Source organism: Notamacropus eugenii, chromosome 1, assembly GCF_028372415.1.
Source record: "Notamacropus eugenii isolate mMacEug1 chromosome 1, mMacEug1.pri_v2, whole genome shotgun sequence".
In the NCBI taxonomy this organism is placed as follows: domain Eukaryota; kingdom Metazoa; phylum Chordata; class Mammalia; order Diprotodontia; family Macropodidae; genus Notamacropus; species Notamacropus eugenii.
In genome coordinates, this window is record NC_092872.1 from 591,040,337 (window position 1) to 591,049,269 (window position 8,933).

The window sequence follows — 8,933 nt, forward strand, 5'->3', positions numbered from 1 at the left end:
CTACTGGGGGCAGTCTTCTGCTCTTCTCTACTTTTCTCTCACCTTTCTCCCTTCATATTCTCCTATTTCGTTTATTCTATCTCCCTTTCTCTACTTTCTGGCTAGGCCTACTAGTGAAAGTAGTATTTATTTACTACCAGTGTGATAGTGTCTCCAAAATCCTGGGCATGACTAGTTGAGTTAAACAGGCTTCTTGGCTCCCATGATTAGAATCAAAAGTCAAAGCACTAAAACTGGAAAGAAATGTCATCACAAGAACAAGCTAGCTTATCATGTGAATGCTGGCTATGTTCTTCCAAAGCTCTCCAGAGTCATCTTCACTCACTGCATCATACTCTCCCACATCCCTCCTCCTCCCAAGTCTTAACCCCTTATAAGAGGAATGTCCTCACCATTCTGAAAATATATCCAAGGTTACCCATGACCTCAGTCATGAATCTGACAGTCCTCACTGCTTCTGCAATGTGGAACACTGCTGACCACTCCTTCCTTCATTAATAAGAGCACAGAGCTTTGAGCTGGAAGGGACCTTCTATAATATCTAATCCATTAAATTCAACTCAACAAATATTAAACCTCTACTTAGTGCAGTTCCTGTGCTAAAGGAATTTGTTTATCACCTAAGTTTTTTTATTTTTTGGGGGGGGAGTCACATGTAATGTGTGTGTGTGGGGGGGGGGTGTTAGAATGCCTATAACAAAAGTTGGAATATGGTAAGCACACAGACAAGGTCTGAATGGAATGGTGTGAGAGATTCAAAGGAGAAGAGGTCACTTATGGCTGGAGCGATCCAGTAAGACTTTATAGGAGGAAGCATCTGAGACAGATCTTAAAAGAAGAAAAGTTTTAAATGGAAGATATGTGGAAGGAACTTCTGTAGGTACAAGGGACATTGTAGATAATGACAAGAGAGAATCAACAAACATCAGGAGAAATAAGGGGAATGGCAAAGTAGTGTGGTTTGGCAGGACTACTTGAAAGAGAGAGATTGTAGTCAGTATTTTATTCAGGAACAGCAACAAGAAGCCAGAGAAGACTCATTCACCTGTTACCTGATTGTTTCTTCTCTGTCTCCTCTGCTAAAATTCCTCTTTTTCCTTCTATCCCAAGATTCTATTCCTAGTTCTCTGTCCTCTCTCTATAAATCCCCCAAGAGATCACAGCCTTTCAGCTTCAACTGTCACCTCACATTTATGACATGCAAACCAGAATTTTCAGTCTCTTTTTGCACTCACAAGCATATTTATTCTTGATAGCCTACCAGTTCCTTGATTAAAATGTTTAAAATCAAGAGATTATAGAAGCACAGATTAAGAGTTGGAAAGATTCTTGAAAATCATCTAGTACATGCCCTCATTTTAAATATGAGGAAACAGTCCAGAGGAGTAAAAATAACTTGACTAAAGTCAAGCAACATTTAATTGGCAGTCAGGATTTGAACACAAGGATGTTTTGTTTCAAATATTTGAAACAACTCTTTCCACTATACCATATTCAACTTATGTAAAGAACTACCTTTCCCTTAAGGCCTGGCTCAAGTCCATCAGCTCTAAAACCTAATCCACTGACCACTCTCCATCTCTGAAATCTTATAACTCTTATCACATCACTATCATTCATTTGGCACCTAGTTTATTATTAACACGCATACTCAATTTTCTCATATTAGACTTGGAATTAGGAAGACTTACATTCCAATCCCATCTCACATGCCAAATGAGTGCCTGATCAAATCACTTAACATGTATCCACCTCAGTTTCCTCATACAAAAAATGAGTATAATAATAGCACCTGTCTCAAGGTTATTATAGGAAGCAAATGGGATAATATATGTAATATACTATGTAAATCTTAAGGCACTAGAGAAGTTCATTATTGGGAAAACCTCAACAGTTCCAAGATCGTCTCAGCCTTTATACAGTCACCCTTAGTCCGTCTGAAGGGTGGAGCCACAAACTCCAAAACCTCCCTTTAAGAAGGGAGTTCAGCTCAGAACATCTCTTTATTTCTCATGTGGCTGCACTACTTCTGAGACTTCTCTAACTTTTCCTTCATGCCCCTGGGTGGAGTATGTCTCCTTCCCTCCTATATAGCCACCCCCACTATCAGCTTCCTTTTATGTGCTGGTTGCCCCATCAGATTGTAAACTCCTTGAGGACAAAGACTGGCTTTCTTTCTTTTCTTTTCTTTTTTTTGTATTTGTACCCTAGATAGTACAGTAGATACTTATAACTTTCCTCCACTGACCCCAGTTCTGACCTCTAGAGCAACATAAATTCAATCTCTTCCACTCTTCAATTCTAACAGTCTTTCAAATATCCAAAGACAGGAATCATGCCCCCTGTATTCACTGAATTGTAACATTTTGAGAGTTGGAAGGAATTGTAGTGGTAATTCAGTCTATCCCCATACCTGAAAGGAATCCTCATTACAACCTATGACAAGTGGTTATCCAGACTCTAGATCCTAGGGATATCATGAAAGATCTTGCCAAATATCTTGACAAAACAGAGGACCCCTATGATAATCTGGTAACTGTAGGAAAAAAGGAAACAATAAATTTGACAAAATTTCTTAGCAGACCAATGACAGATCCTCCTAATTACTTTCTAAGTGCTCAAACCTTTCATTTGATGATGGTAGTGTATCATTTTCCCAGAGAGCCACATTAAAATCATCAGTCTATGGTTTTTAGGCATCCACCTTTTTTCACCTTTTGCCCAGCTCAAGCTTCAGAATTACAGAATATGTAATTATTCTGGCCAGAACTGTAGATATCACTTTTCTAACTAAGCCCAAAGCTGAAGAGACTTTCCCCAAAGTCACAGTGCTATTTAGTGGCTGAACTAAGACCAGAACCAAGGATTTCTGACTTCCTATCCAACGTTTTTTCCACCATAATAGAACACTGATTCTTGACACATGCAGGATTCTTTTGTCCAAGTGGACCATATTTGGACAAGCAAATGGAATTAAATGGAGAAGATGGGAAAGGGGAAAGTAGAGCCTGCTTAAAGTTCAAGAAGGGAGATCAAAAGTACTAACAAAAGTGCCACTAATTTCTCATGTGTCACCTGAAATTTCTATTTCCTTTATTCATTCATTAAAACAACCATTTAATTACCTACAAACCCTGGACTAGGTACAAGGGTACAAAGAAAAAAATAAAACCCAGTCCTTACCTTCAAGAAGCTTAGCTAAAAAGAAATGGCACAGAAATGTGACTGGCTGCCAAGTTCTATACTAATAGCAATTATAGTATTATTAGCACACTGTATCCTTAACACCCAATCTCTTAAAGTCTTTAATCTCAGAATGTGCCTAATTTTTCCTAAGAGCCAGAAAACCTATAAAAAGGTAATTCCACACATTTTAATTATCTAAATTACTTTAGGATCTCTTACCTTCAAATAATAATATCTTATATATCAATATCATGGAATAAATAACATAAATGGAAATATGCACAAATGCTAGTTTCTGGTGTTTTAAAAGTCACACATGGCTTTTAAACTCAAAAAGCTTTAGAAAAACAGTACTATAAACTAGGATTTATATATAATGCTTTAAGGTTTGCAAAAAACTTTTAAAAATATTATCTCATTTGATCTTCATAACAACCCTGAAAGGCAGGTAATGTGCTCTTATCTTCATTTTACAGATAAGAAAACTGAGACAGACAGAAATGAAGTGATTTTTCTGATGCCTGAGATAGGATCTGAACTCAGGTCTTCCTGATTCCAGGTCCAGTACTGTATACTCCTTGCTACCTAGCAAATGTAAATGATACTTCTTTTTTTCCTTTAAAAATCATTGGTTTCAAAATACTGACAATTACTATGACTTTCCCAATTTTATCTGTAACAACAGCAACAGAAAATCCAAAGAGGCCAGAACAGTTCTTTACTGTTTCAAACAAGAAATTGTTAATCTTCCTATTAGTATCTTTTAGCTAGCCAACTAGTGAAATAGAATAGTACCTAGAGTCAGGAAGACCTGAGTTCATATCGCACCTCAAACACTTACTAGTTGTGTGACTCTGAGCAAGTCACTTAACCTGTTAACCTTAGTTTCCTCATCTATAAAATGAGCTGAAGAAGGAAATGGCAAACTATTCCAGTTATCTTTGCCAAGAAATGGGGTCATGAAGAGTTGGACACGCTTGAACAACACCATAACCACGAGACTTTGACTTACATAAGGCAAAAGAACTTAGTGGGTGGAGAGGACATAAGTAGGTCAAAAGTCCATTTAATCTATTTGTAGATCAACAGAAATAGATGGCTTTTCTACTTTGTTTATTATCTAACTGAGAAAATACTTTTAGGAGTTGTCAACTTTTCAAAGCAACTTCTAACCTGATCAAATTGTGAAAGTTAACTGAAAAAGGACTAATTTCTTTCAATAAGTGAAAAAAAGGGGGAAATGTGGAAAGGACTAGGGTTAAAATGTTACAATATAACCCCCTGACAGGTTTGTAACTCTTCTGTGTTAATTTCAGTATGTTTTTAAACACATGGGTACTTAAAGTACTGATATATCTCTTTTCAGCAGCTTTTCTCAAGGGCATACTTTCAATCTACTGGCCTATTTATTTCCCTTTAAGTGATAGAAAGAGTTCTTCAGTCACCCTTTAACTGTCAAAGCCTCTTTGCTACTAATTAGAAGCTTTACATTCCAAGTAATCAAAATTATGTGTAAGTAACACAGACACAGGCTGAGCTGGCTCCGTGTTAGTGGAAAAAATACTGGACATGGTATTCCAAGAAGCTGGTTCAAATCCCACTTACTCTATTTGTGACCGTGAACTAATCCCTTAAACCTAGCAGGGGCTCAGTTTCAGCACATATAAAATGAGAATAGATAAACTCCAAGGATCCTTTCAGCTCAAAATCTAGGTAAAATTGCTTCCTATCCTGTGAATGCTTTTGGAAACAGGTATGTTCACTGGTGTTCTTTACCATCATTCCTTCGTTCACTTTTAGGGATAGCATTATTTTTATACCAGGGATATCTTTTTTTTTTAATCCTGGGGAAGGAACAGCTGTTTCTTTTAAAACAAAAAAAAGTTCAAAGGAATTCAACTCTAAAGAGTTCTCACAGTATTTTCACTACCAATCTTTTCTTTAGGTTCAACAAAGATGATGAAGCCTCTAAGGTATGCTAGGCACTGGAAATACCAATTTAAAAAAATGGAACAGTCCCTGCCCTCAAGGAACTTACCGTGCTACCGTGAGTGGGGGTTGGGAGGGAGGAATACAAGGCATAGACCAGGAAGTGAATACAAATACAAAATAGGTAAAAAGCCAAAGTAGCACGGTTCAAACTGGGGGCGAGGAGAGGGGCTGGAGACCACGAGGATGCCCCAGGACGCGGCGGACCCGAGGGGCGATTTCCAGGAGGTCTGGCTGGGCATGGCGAAAGGGGAGCACTTTCCCAGCGGGATGACACTTGGACAGTTTGGAAGCGACACCAATTCCCCAGCCCCGGGGTTTGCGGGGGCCGGACTCTGCGCGAAGCCTCCGGACCACGGGACCCTCCAGATTCCAGCCGACGGACAAACAGCGGGGAGAGCCTGGGGACTCGGCGGGAGGCCTGGGCGAGGAGCGCAGCGAGGGGGCAGGGGCTCCCCTCCTCCGGGGCTGGGGGAGGGGCGGGGACGGGGGGAGGGAGGAGCGGGGGGGCGAGGGGACGGACGGGGCACAGGCTCACTCACCTGCGGTTCATGGGCCTGACTCTCACGGCCACTTTGACTGATGCCATGGCTCATCCCTGCCCGGCCGGCACCGGCGCGGCCCCTGACCCCCGGGCCCCCCGCTGCCCCCTACAGCCCCGCGGTCACCGTCGCAGCCTCCCCCCGGCTCTGCCGGCTGCCGGACCCGCAACTCCCGGGAAACTACTTTCTCCCCTCGCCGCTGCCCCCGCCCACTTCCCTCTCCTCCGCCTCCGCCTCCGTCTCCTCCTCCGGGTTTTCCTTCGCTCCCAGAGTTCCCACCCCCACCCTCTCTCCAGGTCTCCCCCCGGAGGGCGGGGCCGGCCTGGGCGCTATCCGAGCTTCCTCCTCCAGCTCCCCTTTGCAGCCCCCGAGCTCCCGTGGATACTGAGCATGCCCAGTGTGCGGCTCCTGCGAGGAGCGGGCGAGGCAAGGCCGGGCCGGAGGAGGAGGATTCCACTTCTCCGGGTTTCCATGACAGCCGAGAGCCGGCGGGAGGAGGGAGAGCGACAGAGCTTGGAAGAAGCGCGCGCGCGCGTGTGTGTGCGTGTGTCTCTGTGTGCGTCCGTGTCTGTGTCTGTGTGTGTCCGTCTGTGTGCGCGTGTGTGTCTATCAGTGTGTGTCTGTGTCTGTCTGTCTGTCTGTGCGTGTGTGTCTGTATGTCTGTGTGTGCGTCCGTGTCTGTGTCTGTGTGTGTCTGTGCGTGTGTGTCTGTATGTCTGTGTGTGCGTCCGTGTCTGTGTCTGTGTGTGTCTGTGCGTGTCCGTGTGTGTGCCTATCAGTGTGTGTCTGTGTGTGTCTGTGTCTGTGTGTGCGTGCGTGTGTGTCTGTATGTCTGTGTGTGTGTGTGTGTGTGTTTGCGTCGGAAAGCACCTCCACCTGTGTCATACTTCTGCCCCTTCAATCAGTAAGCACTGATTTTGACTGCTGCGGGCAGAGCGGTGCCTCCCGCTGTTGAGAAGTCACTTCCCTGGGGTGGATCGCAGGCGGGGCCGGGGCCGTCCTGACTCGGGCTCCAGCCCGCTCTCCGAGGTTTTCTACGCACCAGCGTGGATTTCCAGCTCACAGACGCCTCGTTAGTCAGCTTACATCAGCCCCCTTATTTTACAGATGAGGAAACGGAGGCACAGAAAGGGCTGTCCACGGTCGCACGTTAAATGGTGGACTCAGTATTCGAACTCAGGACCTCAGCCTCGATCCAGCGCCTTTCCCACTGCCCAATGACATTTTCTTTCTGGAAAAAGATCTGCAGTTTCATTGATATGAGGGGCTCCCTCCTATCAAGCAAGTCAGCAGCTATTCTGCAGCTGAGTGTTCTGGGGACACTTAAAAGTGAAGGGACTTGCTCAAGGTCACTCAGCTGGTCACGTGTCAGAGCTGGGACTTGAACCCAGGCCTTCCTAACTAGAAAGTTAGATCTTTCCATTAGACCAAGTTGCATTTATGACTAATAACTCTGTAATTATCTAGCATTTTAAGATCTGCAAAGTACAGTTACAGTTATCTCATTTTATCCTCACAGCAGCCCTGGGAAATAGGTGCTTTTTTTATTCTCATTTTATAGATGAGGAAACTGGCAAATCAGTTAAATGCCTTACCAAGGGTCACACAACTAGTAAGTCTCTTAGGCTGGATTTGAAACTAGATCTTCCTGACTCCAAGTTCAAGGCTCTGTGTACTGCACCACTGCTGCCTATGGACATGCTAACCCTAAGTGCACACAACAGGTTACATAGGAATTGACAGTAATTTGGGAAGGGTACTTGCTAACAGACGGAAATGCTTTCTAAGAAACTATGTAGGGTATCTACAGATACCCTAAGTATTGGGAGGGTCAGAATCAGGTGGAGAGGCTGCTGAAGACGGTTTTAGTTAACTTGTGTTGTCAGAGGGGAGCACAATGAGGAGTAGTCACTCCTTGATGCTGTTAAGGAATCCACAGGGACCTCATGTGGAATCCTAGATTTTTGAGTTGGAAGGGACCCAAGCAGATTGTTGTTGTTCAGTCATATTCAGTCTTGTCTGATTCATCATGACCCCATTTGGGGGTCTTTCTACTTCACAGAACAAAAACCCTTGAGATATCACATATTCCACAAGGCCTAGATTCAATTCTGTCAGGGTGAGGGGATGGTATTCACAGACAATTAACTTTTAAGTTGCCTCTGGCTTCTGTTTACTAGCAAAGTGAAGGAAATTATTTTATCCAGGTAATATAAAAAGAATCAACGAGTTTTTAAGGAAACGAAGCAAAAAGTGGATTTTCACCGTCATTCAGTGATTAATGCTGCTCAGTTCTTTCTTTTGTCAATATTACACTTAGGGTGTTCTGGTTTGAAAAGTGCTTTACATGTATTATCTCATGTAAGCCTCTTAACTGTGAGGTGGATGTACGGGTACCATTTGGTTTGGACAAAGGTCTTCCTGACTCCAAGTCACTCTGTCTTCTATGCCAAACTCTGCAAATAGTGGAATTAGCAAACAAATCTGGGTTCCGTAACTAATAATCCATCTTTTTTGCCAGTACCCTCCCTACGCCAAAAAAAAAAAAAAAAGTTCTCAAATAGGATCGCCCTTCTGGTTTCCTTATCTTTTATCTTTAATCTTACTAAAGTGATTCTGTCATTCAGATTTCCTTCTTCAGATCTGGTTCTCACTGACTTCCTAACAACCAGCCACATTTCCTTGGCCCTCTGAGACTAATCCTGTGTAAGTCTAGCATAGACCTAGAATCTACTCCATTACAATCCATTCTCTCTAGGATACTTTACTAAATCTCCGGGATCTAAGTACTTAGATTCCTCATCCTACCCAATCTGTTAAAGTCAATCAATCAACAAACCTTTGGTAAGCTCCTACAGTAATAGCACAAAGTCCCTCCTTTCCTTCAGGGCCTAACTCACAGGTCACCTCCCTCCCTAGCCTGTCTGCCTCTCCTCTGCCTCCGTCTGTCTGTCTCTGTATGTCTGTCTCTCCTCCCCTACACCTCCCAAGAAAGGAACGTCTTCCTCCTCCAGGTTATCATCGTGCTTTGCCTGGGTCTCCTTTGCCCACAATTCTCTGGGCTTGTGCTGTGGCCCCTCCTCCAGCTCCTTGAGGATCCAGGACCATCATCTTTATGCCCCAGCGCCCAGCACAGGACTTTTCACCTACTGGGCACCGAAGAATTTAACTTTTGGTAAAGATCAGTAATGCCCACGTTGCAACTGCTCCTGCCCC

General features: G+C 43.5%; 1 protein-coding gene across 28 annotated transcripts in view; it reads right to left on the reverse strand.

The window, feature by feature from the left end:
• The window catches only part of KIF16B (kinesin family member 16B), a 550,717-nt gene extending 544,628 nt beyond the window's left edge, over nucleotides 1-6,089 (reverse strand). For 27 of the 28 annotated variants that reach the window (XR_011972556.1, XR_011972554.1, XR_011972560.1 and 24 more), the window contains exon 1: nucleotides 5,718-6,089. Coding sequence is in view for 14 of the 28 variants with exons in the window: in XM_072634507.1 (XP_072490608.1) it covers nucleotides 5,718-5,764 (47 nt within the window). In the remaining 14 variants the exon portion in view is untranslated. Of the gene's footprint in view, nucleotides 1-392; nucleotides 5,580-5,717 lie in introns of those variants that run through there. The other variant, XM_072634493.1, reaches the window with a different exon arrangement.
• Between the last annotated feature and the right edge of the window lie 2,844 nt (nucleotides 6,090-8,933).